Here is a 23198-nt window from a genome sequence, read left to right as displayed (position 1 = left end):
CCGAGCATGAACACTACTTAAGGCGTTTTCAAAACAAGAGATTTTTAAATTGCAAATACACAAGACCCTTGCGGGACAGGTAACGAACGAAAATACTTTATTAATTATTTAAATCTGTCATTAACACTCCATGACGTTTTTCTTCTTTCCCTAACAAACGAATAAGTTTTACATCTCTTTATAAATGCATAGCGATCACACTGATTGTGCTATGCATAATAACAATGGACAAAGCCACATATTACCAGTAAAAATAATGGAGGAAAAAATTAAATGATCCTATTGACGTAAATGAAGAAGTCTAATGCAGTTGAGATATATCAGAATTAAAAGTTTATCAATATTTACAAAGCTGATTCGAATCTATCTGTATATTTTTTGAATTAAAAGGCATTTTCCAGGAAAGAATTCGATATCTTTCGGCAAACATTTTGACCCAGTCTCTTTTTAACCAAATTCTTCCTCAAATGGTACCTAGTTCACTTTACTCATTTTAATTTTTTTATTTGGTGTCATGGTGTCTTTCAAGACGAGTTAAATTCATGCGGTTTTTTATAAAAACTAGCGTAATTTTTCACTAATTTAAAGCGGCTTCTAAAAAAAACTTACGTCATTGAATAATGACAATGAAAGAATCTTAAAACAAAAAAAAAAGGAAAAAAATAATAAGCTCAGAAATGACCTTGTCAAAAGTGAGCAAAATTGGCGTTCTTTCTTTGGCAACTCATTTCTCTCTCCTTCTCATGAGGTTGTTTAGGTTGTTGGAGCAATGGTTGTTGATGGAACAGTAGTTGTTGGATTTTTTGTGGTTGTTGGTTGTGCTGTGGTTGTTGGCTATGCTGTGGTTGTTGGTTGTGCTGTGGTTGTTGGCTGTGCTGTGGTTGTTGGTTGTGCTGTGGTTGTTGGTTGTGCTGTGGTTGTTGGTTGTGCGGTGGTTGTTGGTTGTGCTGTGGTTGTTGGTTGTGCTGTGGTTGTTGGTTGTGCTGTGGTTGTTGGTGCAGTGGTTGTTGGTGGAACAGTAGTTGTTGGATTTCCTGTGGTTTTTGGTTGTGTAGTGGTTGTTGGTGCAGTAGTTGTTGGTGGAGCAGTAGTCGATGGATTTTCTGTGATTGTTGGTTGTGTTGTGGTTGTTGGTGCAGTACTTGTTGGTTTTGTTGATTTTGCTGTGGTTGTTGGAGTAGTGGTTGTTGGTTTTTCTGTGGTTATTGGCTGCGCTGTGGTTGCTGGAGCAGTTGTTGGTGGAGCAGAAGTTGTTAGTTTTTCTGGGGTTCTTGGTTGCACTGTGGTTGTCGGAGCAGTGGTTGCTGATGGGGCTCCAGTCGTTGCTTTCTTTGTGGTTGTTGGTTGTGCTGTGGTAGTATCTTTACCACCTGATGAAGTAATGAAAAAACAGAAACATCATCAGCAGCATCATCCCGCCTCCCGCCCATATTTCATCCATACTAGGGGCGGGGGTTGGTCTGTTGCTTCCGAAATGGGAGTTGCAGTGATATTTGTAATTTATTACGGATTTTTTTGGACCAGGTGTGTTTGATGCTCTATATTAGTTATCGTAGCAAAAGTTTAAACTTTCGCGGTTGTCGCCTGAATAGCTGTTAGTCTTTGGCTAGATGGCGGTTCAGTTTCTTTAGCTGTTGCCAAAGTTCTGTTGGTACTGTCTTAGCAGTCCTTATTGCTTAATCAAGGGGATCTTGGAGCCAGCTCATTCATGTTATGGCTAAAGTTGTATTGATTTCTTGGACTTGTTGATATTGAATTCGGTTAATGTGAACTTTCAAGACTTTTGGAATAAATTTTCTTTAATTTTTGGGCAGTTGTGTGATAACAAAACTTGTGCATTCGTCATGATGGGAATTGGAAAAAATGTTGTGTGGGCTGGAGGTGGGAGGGGCAGAGGTTACTGGGAAGACAGTGTCCTTTTTGTTGATGTGTGTGTGGGTGTTTGTGGGGCGGAGGGTGGGCTGGGTGGGCATAATCAAGCATCGAAGGTTGCTCTAGCAGCAAAATATTAACAACCCTAATCTATCACGATCATGTGCACTATTGTGAAATATTCCTTTCCTGTTTCTTGAGAATTTCAAGCCTTCATATAGTCTGATTTTCACATATTAATATTTGCGTAGTCACCGAACAGATAAGAGATACAACCACCCGAAAAGTAAACAAATGGCCAGTCACGAAACCAACGCTTCGCTTTTTCCCTACAAAAATTCGCTGGTTCCTCATGCAAGCCAATAACAATATACGACACATAAGTCAAAATCAGTTTGTGTAAACCCTTGAACGTTGAAAATATATCAATCCGAAGAAACAGTTTTTATCTCAGTCCGCATTTTTGTCAACAAAATTACACATATCGGTTAAAAAGATGTAACGTATAGACCACGTGCAAAGCTGTCAATTATTTCACTAATCTTGCGCGTGATAAATATTCAAGTGGCACTTATTTACATCTACATCTGCTTTTATTAACTTGGTGAATTCTGTACAGACATCTCGCACACAAAGTGAGAGGACTATATGAAGGCTTGAAATTATATTAGGAACGATTGTGATCAAGAAGCGGGCAAGGAATATTCCACAATAGTGCAAATATGATCGCGGAGAAGCGATTGCGTGACGCTCGGTAAGCTGTAAGATGACATATTACCACGTATCAAACGAAAAAATGGTATAATTTCTAAGTCTACTGCATTTTGTACCCAGTCTGCAGTCTGCATTTTGTACCCGTTCTGCAGCCTTCAGTCTGCAGTCTGCATTTTGTACTGACGAGATTGGTATTGCTGTTTTTGTTCGAGCGAGCCTTAAGTCCGGACCGAAATATTGGAGCTCAAAACAAAATTTAAGTGAGACTATCTTGGCCGCTATGATTAATGTAAAGACTGTATGTTGAAGAGCTCCCGTGGACAAGCACAGAGATAGAGCAATGATTACTTAATACCAACTGAAGACGAACGCAAATGCGTGGCTTACCAATAAGGCTGCCTCTGATGTTCTTCTGCGTGGTGACAGCGTGTGTTGAAATGAACCCGCTACGGGTCCCCTGGGTGTAAAAATTTCGGCTTCTCGATTCAAGTTGCAGTTTTAGAAGTTCGGAAATGTGATTTGGGTTATTATTTTATTAAACCATACAAACATTTTATTTCTTTTCACGTGAGTTTCTGACCTTCATCGAAATTAATTTTGACTTTCACTAAGTGGGGAGGGGTAGTATGCGAGATTACTTCCGTTCACGGTCTCCAATGCAACTTCCGTTCACGGTCGACAAGTTCCGTCAACATCTGCTTCACCTCAGTACCTCAATCATTACTTTCAGAATGAATGAGCTAAAACTCGAGCAACAACGCCGCCATCTTGCATGACGTCATTGAGCTCTACCTTGCCGTGAAATACGTGGCTGCTGTAAGACCATATCATTCTGAGCCAGAACGTGTTCCCGAAGAGAACAAGGCGTCCGATGACGATAGTGATGCGTCTGAAAGACCTGGCAGTTTGAATTGATTGATTGTGTTCCTAGTGAACTCAGAGGAACTGAAAGAGAGTACGTCTGTTTTCTCGAACGGTCCGAGTCGGAAAAAAGGTTTACGTTTAAAGAATATGATTTTAATTACCTGAGTCTCAGAAAAGGTGGATCTTGAATTAAAACCTCAAAATGGCACAGCGAAATTTTAAACTAACGTTAACTTCTTATTTCTTCAATACATGATTGTGCGGACAGACATCGTAACCCTAAAAAAATCACTCATCTTTAAATGAGATGTTTAATTTTAAATACCTCTGAAATGTTCTTGAAGAGTAGCTTTTCCGGAACCAAAGATTGCAGCTACACCTATTATTATGCCAATAATGACGAGTATTGCTAGCAGCAATAACCAAAGTTGCCACACTCGAGCTCGAAAATTGCATATAAAATATCTTTTGTGACAACAATCGCAGCTTGCCGAAGAGAATCGGTCTTTCGCAACATGATCTCCATCCTCGTCGATTGTAAGAGTGAATGAAGGTTCGAGTGGCTGTAGATGTTCAGCAGACATTTCGAGCAGTTTGAGCAATAATCTTAACAGTACGTTCTTCAGACTTTGAAGTTTTGACTACTGAGATGACTCTTTTGATTGCGTTTGTCACGTGCGAATGATACGGAAAAGACAGACACGTGCTATGATAAAGAGCCAAAAGTTTATCCTTAATGTTCGCCCTCTCCTCTCGGAAGTTAGGGTTTTCGCTCTTTAATTTCACATTTTTGATATCCTCACTAATTCTGGCTGCCTAGGTTTCCTGGTGGGAAGAATCTCGTTTTAAATAATTTTCCTTTATTTTCCGTCCCTCTTATCAATCAGATATATTTCGTAGCTATGGTATTTATTAAATCTACCGGTGCATTGAAAAAATAATAATGATAATTATGATAATAAAAGCTAAGTTTTTCGTTTGTCTCACGATGTAGTCACGTGTGATGCACGTGACTAAATCGTGAGACAAACGAAAAACTTAGTTTTTATTGTTATTCAGCACGATGAATAACCACAACCTTTTCTACGAAGATAATCATGATATTGATAATTTTCTCGTTTCTCGTTTCTCAAACTACTCCTTCTAATGACTATTTTCAAGTATTTGTTCTCTCAAACGGGCCTGGTTGGAAAATTCCAGTATAAAGGTCGCTTAAGCTTTCTGATGATAATTTTCGGATATAGATATCAAATGGCAGTTGTACATCCTAGTCCTCCAAATAGGCATCATCTTGGGTCGCAAATGGATATGTTGGATTAGGGATTTTCGATGGAAGTTTCCGGATCTACAAATTTTTGCGACTGCAAAATTGGGATGCTGTAGAGGAATTTTGTGCTAATTTCCTTAATTTAACTGGGTTCGGTAACCAGTGGGGGTGGGGACGGAGGGAGACAGAGAGTCACTGCGATCCACTTCCCGTTACACGTTCTCCCATCTCTCTTCCGTTCTTCCCCCCTCCCCTGCTTCCCAACCCACCCCCCCCCCCATTATATTACTCCCATCTTCAGGTTTCAGGTTCTAAAAAAGGATCAGAAACCTGGGTTTTGGTAAGCCGTACCAAAATGCATCAATCTCAACCATTTTCTGGCGTTGATTTTTACGGGGGAGGGGCGGTAGTTTTCTCAAGATTAACACCATTCCTGTCCGGTTTTTGACCATCGATTCTAACATCTCACTATGGAGGTGAAACTCTCAGCGCACTATGCAATACACTTCATTTTAACAATCCCTAATATACTAGCATTAAATTATGCCATCTAGAAACAAAACCGAGAAACCAAACGTAGCGTTAAGAGTTCAGTACTCCTTTGTAATTCCCTGCTTCCAGTTTCACTAATCGCATATCCATTGCGGGGAATTATGATATTTACGTTGTTTTTATTGTGTTGGTAATGATAAATCGCATCTGACAAACTTAGTGGCTTCCACGTGATGAAATGCTTGTACGTCAATAGACGAACGAAATTATGTAATACGTCGTTGTCGTAACGCCGCCGATGAATTATTAAACCGTTAGTGTTTTTTCAACGTTTAGCATAACTGTTCGGCTGGTTATTGCATCGTTCAATTTTTCTGAATTTCCTCAAAATTATGCCTAAAAACGCAAGGGCGCAGGGACAATAATTTGTTTTGTTTGAACTTAAAATTTTCACTACGGGGTATTTTGAACCATGCTGTTCCTCGTGTGACCAAGTCTGGAAACTTGTGATAAGGAATGAAAGGTCATTTTCCATGGCGGGAAGCTGTTCTTCATGGAACGATGGATTGCTGTCGTTGTTTTCAAAGACGTAGAAGTAGAAATAAATCATTATATTAATTTGTTTTGAGTGAAAAGCGAAAAGAAAGAATTGTAGAGGCCGTGCGAGCGTACGGAAATGTATTAGTGTAAAAGAGTTCGACATCAGAATAGCATAGTATTCAATATCAAAGTAGAAATTGAGAAGCCTAAATATGTAAGGAAATCGCAAAGAGAAAGGGTCCGCTCTTAAAAAAACAGAAATGAGGTCTGTCACTGTCCAAAGCCCTTCTTAGGCCACTTTTCAGATTCACTGTCTCGTTTGTTGATGGTGTCTTGCGAGTGAGGTGTGGTGGGGTTCAATATTGTTTATATTTAGTTGAAAGAACATGCAAATACGGAATTAAGAATTTATTTTCGTGAGTCTCAGGGTAGCTCGGTGGCTAATCTGAAGGAAAGAGTGAATACGGTGTACTCGAATCGTTGTAAGACACGTCATCAGTTATAAACTTTAAAGATCATTGGTAAGAAATACTTCACTTTACAACATAGAGGGGTAGTACTTGGTGTAAGACTGCCCAAAATGTCCCGGGCCACCGCCCATACTATTAGTACTGTAGTAAGACCTATGGTACCCGCAGGAGTTGTGTAGTACCTGTGGTAGCTGTAGTACCTGTAGTAGCTGTACTAGTAGATGTAGTACCTGTAGTGGCTGTAGTAGCTGTAGTAACCCTGTAGTACCTGTAGAAGCTGTAGTAGCTGTAGTAGCTGTAGTAGCTGTAGTAGCTGTAGTAGCTGTAGTACCTGTAGTAGCTGTAGTAGTAGTTGTAGTACCTGTAGTAGCTGTAGTAGTTGTAGTACCTGTAGTAGCTGTAGTAGCTGTAGTAGCTGTAGTAGCTGTAGTAGCTGTAGTACGTGTAGTACCTGTAGTACGTGTATTACCTGTAGTACGTGTAGTACCTGTAGTACCTGTAGTACCTGTAGTACCTGTAGTAGCTGTAGTAGCTATAGTAGCTGTAGTACGTGTAGTAGCCGTAGTACCTGTGGTAGCTGTAGTACCTGTAGTAGGTGTAGTACTTGTAGTACCTATAGTATCTGTAGTGTCTGTAGTAGGTGTAGTAGGTGTAGTAGCTGTAGTACCTGTAGTAGTAGTAGCTGTAGTAGCTGTAGTAGCTGTAGTAGCTGTAGTAGCTGTAGTAGCTGTAGTATCTGTAGTACCTATAGTACCTGTAGTACCTATAGTACCTGTAGTACCTGTAGTAGGTGTAGTAGGTGTAGTACCTGTAGTATCTGTAGTGTCTGTAGTAGGTGTAGTAGCTGTAGTAGCTGTAGTAGCTGTAGTACCTGTAGTAGTAGTAGCTGTAGTAGCTGTAGTACCTGTAGTACCTGTAGTGCCTGTAGTACCTGTAGTACCTGTAGAACCTATAGTACCTGTAGTACCTGTAGTAGCTGTAGTAGGTGTAGTAGATGTAGTACCTGTAGAAGCTGTAGTACCTGTAGTGCCTGTAGTAGCTGTAGTAGTAGTTGTAGTACCTGTAGTACCTGTAGTAGCTGTAGTACCTGTAGTAGCTGTAGTACATGTAGTACCTGTAGTACGTGTAGTAGCTGTAGTACCTGTAGTACCTGTAGTAGCTGTAGTAGCTATAGTAGCTGTAGTACGTGTAGTAGCCGTAGTACCTGTGGTAGCTGTAGTACCTGTAGTAGGTGTAGTACTTGTAGTACCTATAGAATCTGTAGTGTCTGTAGTAGTTGTAGTAGGTGTAGTAGGTGTAGTAGGTGTAGTAGCTGTAGTACCTGTAGTAGTAGTAGCTGTAGTAGCTGTAGTACCTGTAGTACCTATAGTACCTGTAGTACCTGTAGTACCTGTAGTACCTATAGTACCTGTAGTAGGTGTAGTAGGTGTAGTACCTGTAGTATCTGTAGTAGCTGTAGTAGCTGTAATAGCTGTAGTACCTGTAGTAGTAGTACCTGTAGTACCTGTAGTACCTGTAGTACCTGTAGTACCTGTAGTACCTGTAGTACCTGTAGTACCTGTAGTACCTGTAGTACCTGTAGTACCTGTAGTACCTGTAGTACCTGTAGTACCTGTAGTACCTGTAGTACCTGTAGTACCTGTAGAACCTATAGTACCTGTAGTACCTGTAGTACCTGTAGTACCTGTAGTAGGTGTAGTAGATGTAGTACCTGTAGAAGCTGTAGTTGCTGTAGTAGGTGTAGTATCGGTAGTATCTGTAGTAGGTGTAGTACCTGTAGCATGTGTACTACCTGTAGTATCTGTAGTATTTGTAATACGTGTGGTAGGTGTAGTATAGTAATAGTTTTGCATGGCTGCATCATTGTACAGTATTGCAAAAGCATACCTATTACAATCGAAATGTAAAACAAACAACACCAATAATGAACCAAAAAAAAAATAACTGCATTACTAACATTGAATCATAAATCACTTAAAAAGGGCAAAGATTGGAAAAAGCCAATGCCGTAAAGTTAGAGGAAAGAACACAAGAGTCACCTACCTATACCAATCAGCGTTCGATAAGGAAAGTTTGGACATCATAATGAAAGGTGAGAAGGAAAGCTACTGTAGAGAAAAGGGTATTGACTTTAAAACATACTATTATCATAGAGATAAAATTCATTCTGCTTACCTCTTCGCCAGTTGAACAGTGCCGGGGAGTACTCCTGGGAATTATTGGCAGAGGGGAGGGAGGGGGGGGGGGGCGCCTCCTGGTTATCAAAATCCCTGACTCTATTCCAGACCAAAACTGTCATGTTTTTACACCTGTTTTCATACATGGCGGCTTAGAAATTATGTCATCATTACTTGGATTGGAACAGGAAAAAAACCTAAATCTTAATTGGTACTTTTCTCTTTCTTTCTAATGGACAAAGTCTATTGCCGTTTTCGGACCAAACCGGTGCAAAAACCCTACCCTTTGGGCGGCACATATAAGGGGGTACCAGTCAGGGGCGATGGCTCGAGATAACAGAGAGCGAAGTGCAATTCCCACAAAAGAAGTCTCCGATAAATCTTTTTTTTGTCTTCTTTTTCAGCTTTAAAGAAACCAGGAGAAGGTTAGACAATGATAGCTATTTTCAAACATGATTATGACATTACGTTATGTAGAAGTGTTTTGATTTATATATTAAGAATTGTTATTTTTTGATATAAACCAGTTAAGTTTACGCCAAAAAAAAAATTGATCCGCAATTGATAATCTAGACGTATATTCCGCGAGAGGAAATAAATTTAAAGACCTCAAGTGACCACTAAAAAGTTGCAGTCGTGGGCATTAGCTGACCGTTGCAAAGGGGGCAGGCCTGATCTGTTTGATCTGCAAATGGTTTTGTCGACGAGGCAAGATCGCTAGGGTGTGGAGTACCTGATATCGCGAGTGAATTGGCACTCAAATTACTATCGTCCTTCTTCTTTGACTTGTTCTTCCATCCCCACTTCGGCTGGGTACCAGTCTTCTTGCGTTCCGCTTTCAGGGCATCAGGTGAGAAGATGGGGTCATTTGCAAGTTCTGCTTCTTCTCTGACAAAGTTCATAAAGGCGCTAAATGTGATTATTTTCTTAGACTTGGTTTGCCTTTCATGAGCATGCCGGCACCATTTCACAGCAGAAATTAGCATTAGCTGATATTTGAAAAGGATGATATTAAAGTTGTAGTCGTTTCAAAAATTACAATTTTAAAATTTGGGGAAAGAGCCATAATGGCTGTATATATGGCTCTTGAAAGCACCTAATATTTCTTTAAAAAAAATTATCAAGGTACCGTTTTTGATAAAATTCAGAATATCCGCTCCCTAGTATACATATTGGGAAAAAGTGCAATTGGCTGGTCACCTGACAGTAAACGAACCAACTAGAGACATGTTTCTGCGCCGTAAATATCTTAATAACAGATTTCTAGGAATTAATTGAACTTTATGATTAAAAATTAGGCGTTTCAGATAGCGTGAGGTGTTCGGTTTTGGTAACCGTTGTATTTCTTTTTGTATTTGAACCCTATTGCACAAGTTTCAATTTTTTTTAAAGGCTTTTCATGCTTCAGTTTTGTTCCTTTGTATATCTATATTGATCAAGGATGTTTATGTGACGTTTTTCCTTAGTAGCCTGCTTCATACGGACAGTAGTGCTAAATTTTGTTACTATCAACAATTCGGTGTGACTAACAGACTAAAGTGTGTAATCGCACTGTAACTTTTTCTGAAGTTAAAAAAATAACTTTTTTTTCACAGGGTCAGGAGAAGTAGTAGAAGTATTCAGCAATGATGTCGGAGAAGGCGCCAGTACAGATGGGAAGAAAGGAGGCAGTGGTGGCGAAGAGAGCGGAGAAAGTAGCGACGAGAACGACGCAGAAAGTAGTGAAAAGAGCGCAGGAGAAAGTACCAGTAATAGCGAAGGAGAATTAACTAGCGAAGAGAGCGAAAGTGCTAATAACAAAGAGATCAAAGGAGAAACTGATGCAGATGTACCTGAAGAAGGCAGCGACGAGAACAGTGCAAAAGGAAATGGCGAAGAAAGACACGAATGCGGGGACAAGGAGGATGGAAGAGGCATTGATGATGGGGTTGGAGAGGAACCAGGGGCCACACGACGGCTGGAACCTAGGAAGAGAGGCAAGTTAATATATTAATGCTCAGCTATTGTACTATAAATAAACTGAACAGAGGTCCATTCCTATGACATTGGATCTCCCCATAAAGCAACCTTGACTTAATACTGCTCTAATAATACTTTTCAAACATCGGATTAATTTAAATTGTGCAACCTTCCATGAAAACAATTTGTATTCCTTCTTTCTTGCAGGGAAAACAGAAGTAGAGAAGCTGAGTGACAACCTAAGCCATTTTTCTTCCCAATTACCCAAAAAAAGAAACGGAAGAGACTAACTCACATACGTAACAAATGAACCATTTACACCAAATAGACATGTTTAATAAGTAAAATCCCTAGGTTAAAAAGGAACACAGGGTTCTAAACGGATTAAATTGAATTGAATTCAAGACGTTGCGTAATCGTTGCAAAATTTTGAAAATGATAAAAGTGCACTAAACAGTCACAAACCGTTTTAAACATGTTTAAGGACTCTTCAAGCTTTGGTGTGAATGGAGCCTAATATTTAGTCTTTGAGCGGATAGTTGCCTAGCTATCCGTGCAGAGAACTCGTTGAAAATCGTTCATGCGCCTAGAACTATTGTAAACATAAATAAATGAATAAAGAACTGATGGGAAAATGAAACTTCGGAGCTCAAGTTCTAAACCTTCCCAGAGCTCCTCAGTATTTTAAAATCAATAGATTATATCGTGACAGGCTCAAGTAGCCTCACAGAATTTTGTTCAATTTACCCTTACCAAAATTTGTTTCAAGATTCAATTCTGCGAACAGAAAAAAAGATAAATTCATTGAAAAGGTATTATTCTATCGTCATTAACGTTTTTAGGCTTATCACATAGTTCTTTTATTGTTTGTATAGATAACTTTGTTATGTTTTATTGGCAAACATTTCTTTAATTTCTAGAATGTTCGTCTTGATTTACATTCTTGATGTGCCTTAAAATGACAGATTGTTGAAAGAATTGTTTTGAGTAATAGCATGGCAAAGACAAGAAAAAAAAAAGATTCTGCGAAATAGAGCAGCGGTTAGCTCGAGAAACTTATGAGTTTCCCATTAGTTAGGTAGAGACTTCAATAAGAATAATTTCAATTTTTAAGAAAAGTATCTGATCATTAGTTATCATTAGCTCTTGTTATCGATTAATGTGGCAATAAAAGTTTTTTACATTTGAATACAAGTCTCTCTGTTGGCTTTTTCCAGTCAGTCACACTCGGTCGTCTTAAAGTCGCGAGAAGGGGGTGGGGAAGGTGAATATATCGTTTTCCAACTACGTTTCCGGACTCGCTTGACAGTGCCGTGATGTCACATAGTAAAGGGTTAAAGCCTCAGGGGCACCCAAAGACTGTCTCCTTTAAAGTATGTTGGAATCACTTTTTACGCAGTCCAGAGTTTTCTTTTCTGCACCCTAGAAATGTATTCTAAGCGGCACTACAAAATTGTTATCGTTTAGGTCATTAGAGATTTCCACAAGCAGGCAACTTTTTGGCAACTTCTCGTATTTGGAACAACATCTTTCCTTTATTGCAACTATTGGCTTTTGGATTAAGATTTCTCTAGAACTTTATCATAGTGTTTGAATTAGCCTTTGTTCCATATTTCACAATGTTTTGTAGACAATTTGCGAATTACCAGTAAAAAAAGGAGACAAATACTCCTCCCCTGAGGCACATGAAGGGCGCAAGGTCAGTCAGCGGTTTTTACAGAAAATTGTAAATGATTGACGCAGATTCTCACTCGACTGACTCGAGTGTCTCGGGTGAAGAAGGTCATTAAGGAATGTTTTTGGCTCATTACATTTCCTTCGTGATTTTAACTCCGGAAAAAGTTATTAAGCAACGCTGGTTGCGCTGAAAAAATTGCACGAAAATTCTAAGAAATCTTATTTTTGTTTGTACAATTTGCATATTTTCATAACTTCAGACCAAACAAAGATTTTGTTTTTGAGCAACCGTTTGAGTAAGTTTTGTTGCAATAAGCAACTTTTGATTGTTTTTGGCAACTTTTGAGCAGTTGTTTGAGAAATAATGTGAAACTTTTTGGAAAATCTCGAGCAACTTATGGAAAGCCCTCCCGGTCTGACCGGTCATCCTAGAGGAACTTAAGTCAGTTTTCACAATTACAAAGGTTTCAGTGTTACTTTTGCGAAAATTTTAGTTGCAATTTAACGATTTACGCAATTGAGTATTTTTCTGGTGACCTCTCTCCATCACATTTTAGAATCCAAAAAAAACTTTAGGTGACCATTTTTTAACAAAAATATTGTAACCTGGGAACTGATTTTGAAACATTAAAAATCAGAATTGGTAGGGAATTTATTAGGTATAAAGCATCGAAAATTGTAAATGAATGAAAGGTCCATCTAGGAATTTTTAGTCTTCCTCAAGCAAAAGAAAATTCTTGGCAATATTTGCTTCTCCGAACAGATATTTAGCAGAAAATTGTCCTTGGGTGCCCCTGGTAGCCTCGCCGGGTCAATTTTGTGCAATTGAGAATGGGACATCATAGTCGTAAGAACAAGATAGGACGCGTAAAAAAATATAAACGCTAGAAAATATTCCTATATATCACTAACTTCATCAAATGTGTGTAAACCTTGACGTTCCTTTAATAAGCTTGTGCAAATCGTCTTTTGTACTTTGTAGAAGGTTCCATTCAGGACTCACATACCTACGTTTATATTCTATATATTCTCTCGCCCATTAGTTTATATCAATCCCTTTGAGTATGGACTCGGTTTCACTGCCTTACGCCTAATAATTATCCGAGTTTGATCGATTGACTAAAGTGAGACTAGTCGATCTAAATGCTTGGAAAATTTGTTGGAAGGTAGAAAGGAATCTTTACAATTCCTTACACCACTGGACGCCCCTACTAAGGCTGCTACAGGTACTCCAGATACCACAGCTACTACAACTGCTACAGATACTACAGGTACTACACCTATTAAACCTACTACAGCTACTACACCTACTACACGTACTACAGATACTAATGGGACTACAGGTACTACACCTACTACAGCTACTACAGCTACTACACCTACTACAGATACTACAGCTACTACACCTGCTACAGGTACTACACCTGCTACAGGTACTACACCTACTACAGGTACTACAACTACTACAGGTACTACAGCTACTAGACCTACTACAGACACTACAGATACTACAGGTACTACACCCACTACACCTACTACAGGTACTACATGTACTATAGGTACTATAGGTACTACAGCTACTACAGGTACTACGGCTACTACACGTATTACAGCTACTACAGCTACTACAGCTACTACAGCTACTACAGCTACTACAGCTACTACACGTACTACAGGTACTACAGGTACTACAGGTACTACAGGTACTACAGGTACTACAGGTACTACAGGTACTACAGTTACTACAGGTACAACAACTACTACAGTTACTACAGGTACTACAACTACTACAGCTACTACGGGTACTAAAGGTACTACAGCTACTACAGACACTACAGATACTATAGGTACTACAAGTACTACACCTACTACAGGTACTACAGCTACCACAGGTACTACGGCTACTACACGTACTACAGCTACTATAGCTACTACAGCTACTACAGGTACTACAGGTACTACAGCTACTACACGTACTACAGGTACTACATGTACTACAGCTACTACAGCTACTACAGGTACTACAGCTACTACAGGTACTACAGGTACTACAGGTACTACAACTACTACTACAGCTACTACAGGTACTACAGGTACTACAGCTTCTACAGGTACTACATCTACTACACCTACTACAGCTACTACAGGTACTACAGGTACTATAGGTTCTACAGGTACTACAGGTACTACAGGTACTACAGCTACTACTACTACAGGTACTACAGCTACTACAGCTACTACAGCTACTACACCTACTACAGACACTACAGATACTACAGGTACTACACCTACTACACCTACTACAGGTACTACAGGTACTATAGGTACTACAGGTACTACAGGTACTACAGGTACTACAGCTACTACAGCTACTACTACTACAGGTACTACAGCTACTACACCTACTACACCTACTACAGACACTACAGATACTATAGGTACTACAAGTACTACACCTACTACAGGTACTACAGCTACCACAGGTACTACGGCTACTACACGTACTACAGCTACTATAGCTACTACAGCTACTACAGGTACTACAGGTACTACAGCTACTACACGTACTACAGGTACTACAGGTACTACACGTACTACAGCTACTACAGCTACTACAGGTACTACACCTACTACAGCTACTACAGGTACTACAGGTACTACAACTACTACTACAGCTACTACAGGTACTACAGCTACTACAGCTACTACAGCTACTACAGCTACTACAGCTACTACAGCTACTACAGCTACTCCAGCTACTACAGGTTCTACAGGTACTACAGGGTTACTACAGCTACTACAGCCACTACAGGTACTACATCTACTAGTACAGCTACTACAGGTACCACAGCTACCACAGGTACTACACAACTCTTGCGGGTACCATAGGTCTTACTACAGTACTAATAGTATGGGCGGTGGCCCGGGACATTTTGGGCAGTCTTACACCAAGTACTACCCACATAGAGTGAAGTAACTTTTGTTGGTAGCGAAGTAACTTATTTGATGGAGCGATCTAACTTTCGAGTGGAGCGATCTAACTTTTGGTCGGAGTGATCTAACTGGGAGCGATCTAACCATGGCGCGATCTAACCGGGTACCTTCTTTAAATATTAAAAATTAGCGATACTTCACACTAAAACGTATAACTGGGCAATAGTGGACTTATTCTGTGGTTACATTGCTGCATTTAAACACGAAGGAGGTTAGGAGAATTCGAGAAAGTTATGTAAACCTGAGAGTACTAACTTTAAAAGGTTCGAAGCTGCCGGTACGTCGCTAGAACTTGATGGGTCACAGCGTAAAAAACAAACCAAAACAAAAGAAACACTCGACAAGGAGAAACATAAATGAGTAAGCAAAAAAACCAAGCTCAGTAAAGATTTATAGCGGGCGTTGTCAGGAATTCTGTGGCCCCAGAAAGCGTTTTGGCGATAATCTTCGTTTTTTAGTTCAACCCTGGTTTTTCTACAAGAAAGAAGGCCCTTACTATCAATAACGTGTATTTCGTAATGTCTTCATGCGACGCGCAATAAAATCGCCTAAAGAGAAAGAGCCAAATCTAGATCAATAAACCTGTCTATATAGAAACGGAATTTAATGCCAGAACAAAATATGAATGAAAACTCAAAATAAATTTTTTACACCTGCCTCTGCTTTCAACAAAAAGTTTGACATGAAGCAGCCATTCCTTTGCGTCCACGTTAAGTCAGCTCAAAGTCAACATATTTTATTATTTTTTTTGTGGCATTGGACTTCCACTTTTGCGGTGAAAAAACTCATGAAAGAATAAACATCACGAACTATGTACCTGTTTTCTCTGTTTCTCTTAGTGGTCTACTGTGATATAATGCACGCTTAATTTTCCGTCGACCAATATTTCTTTAACAGAAGTCATGTTACAAATGGAAACCATTGGAAAACTGTTAGTATGAGATCGAGCATACATCGAGTGCTTTTATCATTTTTCAAAAGGGTAAACAAATGTAAATGTTGAATGTTTTTTCCTCACTCTATGAGTAAATCACTTCAAGTGAAGAGTCCCATTCTAGAATTTGTCGGAAAGTAAAATGATATTAACTTTATAATTGAAGGGCTTTATCATCTAAACTTTCTGTAAGCGATTTAGTTTCCTAAAAGTCATTACGCACTCTCTGCGACGTTCTACTTCAAAGTTAAGGTATCAATCCCTAATTTGAGGCAGACAAAGAAAATTAACACCTAACATGAAAGATCACGCAAGGAAAGTTCATTCACCGTGTTGTTTAACCTGAAAGCCAAGTTGCACATACTTTGTTTAAATAGCAGTTGTCACAAGTTCAAACAAAGTTGCTAGGTGGTTAGTGAGGGTCTCGCATATCTAAGCTTTTTTTTAACGTTTTGTCTTGGTTTTGTTTATTTTGCCTCTTGGTTGTTGTTGTTATTTTCTTGGCCATTTATCCCGTCTAGGGTTTTCGAAACTATCTCGAAGTCTTGATTTTCTAATATAATTGTTATAATACCCACTGCACCCTGTCAAGCTAAGTTGGAATCATCACCAGTCCTACAACACCTCACCTTTATGGAAAGCTTATGAAACAAGAGCCTCTTAAGAAAATCATGTTTTTAAACAGACCACATTTGAAGAACTTTCATGGTCAAGGCGCTTTCACGCACAACCAACTCCGGTCAAGTAATAGATGTACGTGTGTGCATGTCAAGCGTACATCAGACATTGTTTTCTAAGTTAATCTCTTTGACACTAGCTTTCACATGAAGGACTTGATTAATTTCGAAGCCCTCAAAATTAATCAATCACGGTGCCTTTGACATACCATTTTTGTGTTACAACTGATATAAAAACTGCTTCTTGAACGGTTTGTGAGTGATTTGAATGGCCCTTCGGCGTTTAAAATCGGCATAGTTGATAGGATTGCGAAAGGGGAATTTTTATTCGGTAAATCTTATTTAATATATTGTTTGGGAAGCAACAAAACCTTACTAGCCCACTTTTCTGTTGGTGAGTACAACACACTTTTCTTTAAAAGTGTAAACACTCGAAAATCGAGACCTCTTCGAGGTGAAGATCTTTTGCTATAGAAATAACGATGACTGCTCCTATTCAGAAAAGGCTGCATTTCATCGAAAAGTGTTATTGATTTCCGGAACCGTGGAACATGGCATCATTACTCTTACGACGATTTTCGATTGCAACTAAATAAATATATGTTGAATAGACACCAATAATAATAAAATTTTGAAAATTACAACAACAACAAACAAACAAATACCGAAGAGATACATATGTTTTGGTATACTATCAAGCATGTACACGCACACAATTGTCAGGTGGTAATTTTCGGTAGTTAGATAACGGCGTAATATGTGACTAACACAGTCCATAGACTGTAAGATTTTACGCCACTATGTGCGTCAGTGTATATATACGTAAGATTTTAAGCCGTTAACTAACGGCGTGAAATCTTACAGTATATAATTTACCGACTGGAAGAAATTACGCCGTTAGTCACTGGCGTAAAATTTTACAGTATATAATATACCGACTGGAAGAAATTACGCCGTTATTTACTGGCGTAAAATCTTCCATATAAGACAACCGACTGAAAGAAATTACACCATCAGTTACTAGCGTAAAATCTTACATATAAACACAACCGACTGGAAGAAATTACGCCGTTAGTTACTGGCGTAAAATCTTCCATATAAGACAACCGACTGGAAGAAATAACGTCGTTAGTTACTTGCGTAAAATCTTCCATATTACACAACCGACTGGAAGAAATTACGCCGTTAGTAATTGGCGTGAAATCTTCCATACAAGACAACCGACTGGAAGCAATTACGCCGTTAGTTACTGGCGTATCATCCCCCATAAGGCAACCGACTGGAAGAAATTACGCCGTTAGTTACTGGCGCAAAATCTTACATATAAAGACTACTGACTGGAAGAAATTACGCCGTTAGCTACTGGCGTAAAATCTTACATATAAGACAACCGACTGGAAGAAATTACGCCGTTAGTTACTGGCGTAAAATCTTACATATAAACGCAACCGACTGGAAGAAATTACGCCGTTATTTACTGGCGTAAAATCGTACATATAAAGAACGTAAAAGAATACAGAAAAGACAGTGACGTGGGTGCTAGTCATTACCACTCTCACGGCACTGTCCAAAATCTACAAATATCGAAATGAAGAGTTTTTTGAATGTGAAATGTCTCATAATGCATTCTGTCTAAATTCAAATGGCAAGGGATAAAGTGGGTAATGACTGGTCTTGAAAATGCGAACTGAAACGATAACACATCCCAACACACACACGCACACGCACACAAAAAAAAGCAATACAAGACATTCGAATTCAAACTAGACTGTTATCATTTTTTTAAAGCTTATGGTATGAGTACATATACGACTCTACAGTGAGAAAGTTGTAACAAACGAAATGCTCGTAGAAGCAGTCCATACCTTGTTACTTTTCAAGCTTAGCTAAAAATTTGTCGCACCACTTACTAAGGTGGCCTCGCTAAAACATGATAGGAAAAAAGGTGTAAACATTCCCGCTAATTAATTTTCACGTCAGCAGCAAACGGCATAATTTCTTCCAGTCGGTTGTGTTTCTATGTACGATTTTACGCTAGTAACTAACAGCGTGATTTCTTCCAGTCGATAGTCTTTATATGGAAGATTTTGCGCCAGTAACTAACGGCGTACTTTCTCTCAGTCGGTTGTGTTTATATGTACGATTTTACGCCAGTAACTAACGGCGTAATTTCTTCCAGTCGGTTGTCTTATATGGAAGATTTTACGCCAGTAACTAACGGCGTAATTTCTTCCAGTCGGTTGTCTTATATGGAAGATTTTACGCCAGTAACTAACGGCGTAATTTCTTCCAGTCGGTTGTCTTATATGGAAGATTTTACGCCAGCAACTAACGGCGTAATTTCTTCCAGTCGGTTGTCTTATATGGAAGATTTTACGCCAGTAACTAACGGCGTAATTTCTCTCAGTCGGTGATATATATATATATAGAAGATTTCACGCCAATTACTAACGGCGTTATTTCGTCCAGTCGGTGATGTATATATGTAAGATTTTACGCCAGAATTAACGGCGTCATTTCTTCCAGTCGGTGATATATATAATGTAAATTTTACGCCAGTAATATAATTTGATCATATATTAATTTATTATAATTAATCTACCGACTGGGTTAGTGGCGTAAAATCTTACAGTATATAGACTGTGTTAGTCGCATATTACGCCGTACGGTTATATATATTCCCAAAATCACTCATCTTCAAATGAGACATTCAATTTCGTATACCTGTATAATCTTCTTCAAGAGTAGCTTTCCCAGGACCAAAGATTGCAGCTAGAACTGCTATTCCGCCCATGATGACGAGTATTGCAAACAGCAATAGCAGAAGTTGCCACACTCGAAAATTGCATATAAGATATCTTTTGTGACAACAATCGCACTTTGCCGAAGAGAATCTGTCTTTCGTAACATGATTTCCATCCTCGCTGATTGTAAGAGCGAATGAGGGCTCGAGTGGCTGTGGATGTACAGCAGACATTTCAAGCAGTTTGAGCAAGAATCTAAACACTGCGTTCTTGAGGCCATAAAGTTTTTTACTTCAGCTGAATTGAGAAATTCGATCCTACTGAGATTACTCTTTTGATTGCGTTTGTCATGTGCGAATGACATGGAAAAGACAGATCCTCATGCTATGATAAGGAGCCAAAAGAGTCAGGGCTTTCGTTCTTTTACGTCTTTAATATCCTCTCTAATTCTGGCTGCCTAGGTTTCTTAGAGGGAAGAATCTCGTTTTCAATAATTTTTCTCTGTTATCCCTTCCTCAATCAGATATATTTAGTTGCTATGGTAATCATAAAATCTACTGGTGCATTGAAATAATGATAATAGTAAAAATAAAGATATCAATAATTTCCACGCTTCTCAACGCATTCCTTCTAATTACTATTTTTCAAGTATTTGTTGCTCTCTCAAGTAGGCCTGGTTGGAAGATTCCAGAATAAAGGTCGCTTAAGCTTTCTAATTATAATTTTTAATAAGAACATCAAATGGCAGTTGTACATTCTAGTCCTTCAAAAGGGCATCATCCAATGCATTTGTTTTTGGGTTTTGGATCTTAGGTCGCAAATGGACATATTAGATTAAGGATTTTCGATGGGAGTTTCCAGATCTACAGCATTTTGCAGCTGCAAAATTGCAATTCTGTAGAGGAATTTTATGCTAATTTTCTTAATTTATGTGGGCTCCATAACCAGTGGGGGTTGGGAGGGAAGAACAGAGGGTCCATGTGACCCACTTCCCGTTACACGTTCTTCCACCTGCCTGTGTTTTCCCCCTTGCCTCCCTTCCACCCCCCCCCCCATTGTATTGTTATGACTCCCGTCTTCAGGTTGATAAAGACATGTATGTCTCCAGCTTTTATGTGGACTTTTTGTAAATTTTCATTCCATAGAATATTGAACCATCTGTTTCTTGTGTCAAGGGGTAAGTATGCCATGCGCAAGCTTCATGTCAGCTGTTAACCGAAATCAACTCTTTTATTATGCTTTCTAATGTGTTGACGAGACTCGTGAAACCTTTCCATAAAGAAAATCTTCTATACTCCACTGAAGAGATTTTTGATGGTTGGTATTTACCTGATGGTGTTAAACTTTTGAATTTCTGTCTTACATCTACGAGGCAAAGCTTTGAAACTTTAATTAAATTCATCAAGGTCACTGAGCATGTCAGGAGCCCATTACTTGGAGCGTTCAGCTACTCCCATACTGACTCTATGTCACAGTGTTTTCACAGAATGGTGTATTTTTAGACTATCTGTTCGCGGGAAATAGGCTACTCGAGCTCACTTTAAGTGATACGATCCATGAAAAGCGAAGAAAAAAAATGGCGGCCTAATGCGGGGACGTTTTCATATCAAAACCACTCAAATTCCGGCTTTCTTTTGCTGTATTCCAGTATTCCAATCCTTCCTTTCCTTACATATCCCACTATCCTTTGCAAATTTTTTCACACTTGCCAAAAAAATTAGCAGGAGTGCGGATCATCGTTGTATTTTTATTTTTATTTCAGTTTTTTTGAGTTTTCGTGTGTATCAAAGGTTATCCGTCTTCTGATTCTGGCCCTTCCATGGAAAATTTCTTGAAAAGAGTTCAATCAAGACGATGAAAAGGTGCCAAAGGCGAAAATGCGTACGCAAGCTGTGTGCGAGTCATCTTCATCTCAAGAATCTTTATCCACACCGTCCGTAAAAGACAATTTGAGACGCAGGATTGAACAGAAGCTGGTGCAACAAAATGAAGAGCGTTTTTCTAAATCGCAAGATAATGCAACTCTTTCGAATAGCCTTTTTTACAGTTCTCAGTGCCATATTGGACATGTAAGCGCCACACGTGAGAACGAGGCTGGGGTTGACTTGTGTTATATCTCTGTGAGCGCTTTTCGTGAAATTCGTACGTGGGCAGTAAAATTGTTCGATTTTCATGGAAAATGGATGGTCCTAGCCGAAATCTCGCTAATTTTTATGGTAAAAAGGAAGGAAAGCAGTGTGCCGCTTTTAGTTGTTCAAATCACAGGCGGCCCAAGCTCATGTCTCGAGAAAAGGCCAACGATGAATTCATGAACGCGTCACGCGTTGTGTGACTCAGTGTTAAGTTACGGGAGGAAAATCACTTGACACCGAGTCACACAACGCGTGACGCGTTCATGAATTCATCGTTGGCTTTTTCTCGCGACGTGAGCTTGGGCCGCCTATGTTCAAATAAGCACAAGCTTTCACTTCTTCAAGCTTATGCACGGAGGCATGTATTTTTGCTAATAATTTATCGATCTGTCCTTATTTTATTCTCTGTGAATTATGAATGAGGGTAGCTACTGTTTCAAAATTAGTACAAATTTTCTATTCGGTACCTGAATACTTTTAAGTTCAATAGAGTTTTTTTATTCTGGCACTAAGTCAATAAGTTCACTGTTGCTCACTTGTTTACTTCATGGCTTGCCAAAAACACTGCTAACAGAGAAACTCTTAGAAAGTTATTTCTTTTAATAATATAATCAAGACACTGTATCTTCAGAGTTGTCACTTATTATGGCAGACCCAGAAAAATCAAGTCACTGACAAAATTAAAACTATTTCCTTAAACGTACTGTATTAATATAATACTAACCAAACGATAATCAGTTGATAATCTCTTGAACTAAACTACAGTTTAACCTGAGCCACAATGGCGCTACGATCTCTCGCTCACTGAGTCTATGACAGGTCCTATCCATCAGGGCTAAATCATTTATCTTTGGAGATAAAAGCTAATGAAAATGGTTTTGAAAAAAGGGGGAAAATGTTACAATCAATCAATCATATCAATTAATCTTTCAGCAGAGCCGGCGTTTAGACGCAAGACGGACACTCAAGTAAGAAAACTCGTGACTCACCTTAAAAGAAATTGGGCTTCTTGATTTCGAGAGTACCGTAACCCTAGGTTATAAGCGTTTTTACTTAATAAAAACATGTCTTTCATCGTCTAGAAAACCTCTTCTTTGAAGCTTCGGTTGTGTCAAGGTTGAAACCAAATCTAGACAACATCAGAAGTCGGTATGTTATAAAACCAAAGCTATGCATTAAGTTGTCACATTATTCTTCATTTATTTGAGAGCACCTGAGAAAGATGGAAACAAGCGCCAATGTGGCGGCCGTTGTTTTTTTAAGACATCTCAAATTATACCAATTTGTACTCCTGAATAAGTTCATGTCAGTTTTAACACAAAAATGATATGTCAAAGGCACACTTCAAAATTAATCAAGTCTTCCATGTAAAGTTAGTGTCAAAGAGATTAACTAAGCTAACAATGTTTGATGTACGCTCTACATGCATACACGTAGCATCTATTGCGTGAGCGGAGCTGGATTTGCGTGAAAACGCTGTGACCATGATAATTCTTCAAATATGGTCTGTTTCAGAAGTAGAAATGAGTGACTATTACAAAGTCTTGTGATGTTTGAAAAGGAATGCAGCATTGAGTTAAAAGGCAAAGAGAAAAATTAAAACAATTTAGAAGTATTCCATAGTTGTTTGTTTACAATAGCTTCTGCCTGTCATCTGGGCGGAGAAAGCGCGCTCCATTCAAATC

General features: G+C 39.0%; 2 protein-coding genes across 3 annotated transcripts; one reads left to right on the top strand and one right to left on the bottom strand.

The window, feature by feature from the left end:
• Positions 1-68: 68 nt before the first annotated feature.
• Positions 69-19692, bottom strand: LOC113686227 (uncharacterized). 2 transcript variants are annotated; one of them, XM_027203823.2, is made up of 2 exons: positions 19362-19692; positions 69-1370 (listed from the first exon to the last, which is right to left on the bottom strand). In XM_027203823.2, the coding sequence occupies exons 1-2, from the start codon at positions 19612-19614 to the stop codon at positions 835-837; spliced, it is 789 nt and encodes a 262-aa protein (XP_027059624.2). In that variant the 5' UTR covers positions 19615-19692; the 3' UTR covers positions 69-834. The 2 variants fall into 2 exon arrangements, with proteins under 2 accessions (XP_027059624.2, XP_089044154.1); XM_089188028.1 differs by lacking the exon at positions 19362-19692 and adding an exon at positions 3776-4165.
• Positions 8172-11539, top strand: LOC149037354 (uncharacterized). The gene is made up of 4 exons (XM_089188029.1): positions 8172-8311; positions 8801-8821; positions 9992-10372; positions 10563-11539. Exons 1-4 carry the CDS (start codon positions 8305-8307, stop codon positions 10643-10645), a joined length of 492 nt encoding a protein of 163 aa, XP_089044155.1. The 5' UTR covers positions 8172-8304; the 3' UTR covers positions 10646-11539.
• Positions 19693-23198: the final 3506 nt, after the last annotated feature.

Source organism: Pocillopora damicornis, chromosome 11, assembly GCF_964200805.1.
Source record: "Pocillopora damicornis chromosome 11, jaPocDami1.2, whole genome shotgun sequence".
Lineage (NCBI taxonomy): Eukaryota > Metazoa > Cnidaria > Anthozoa > Scleractinia > Pocilloporidae > Pocillopora > Pocillopora damicornis.
The sequence above is the reverse complement of the archived record's forward strand: the minus strand, read 5'-3'. Positions and strand labels throughout refer to the sequence as shown.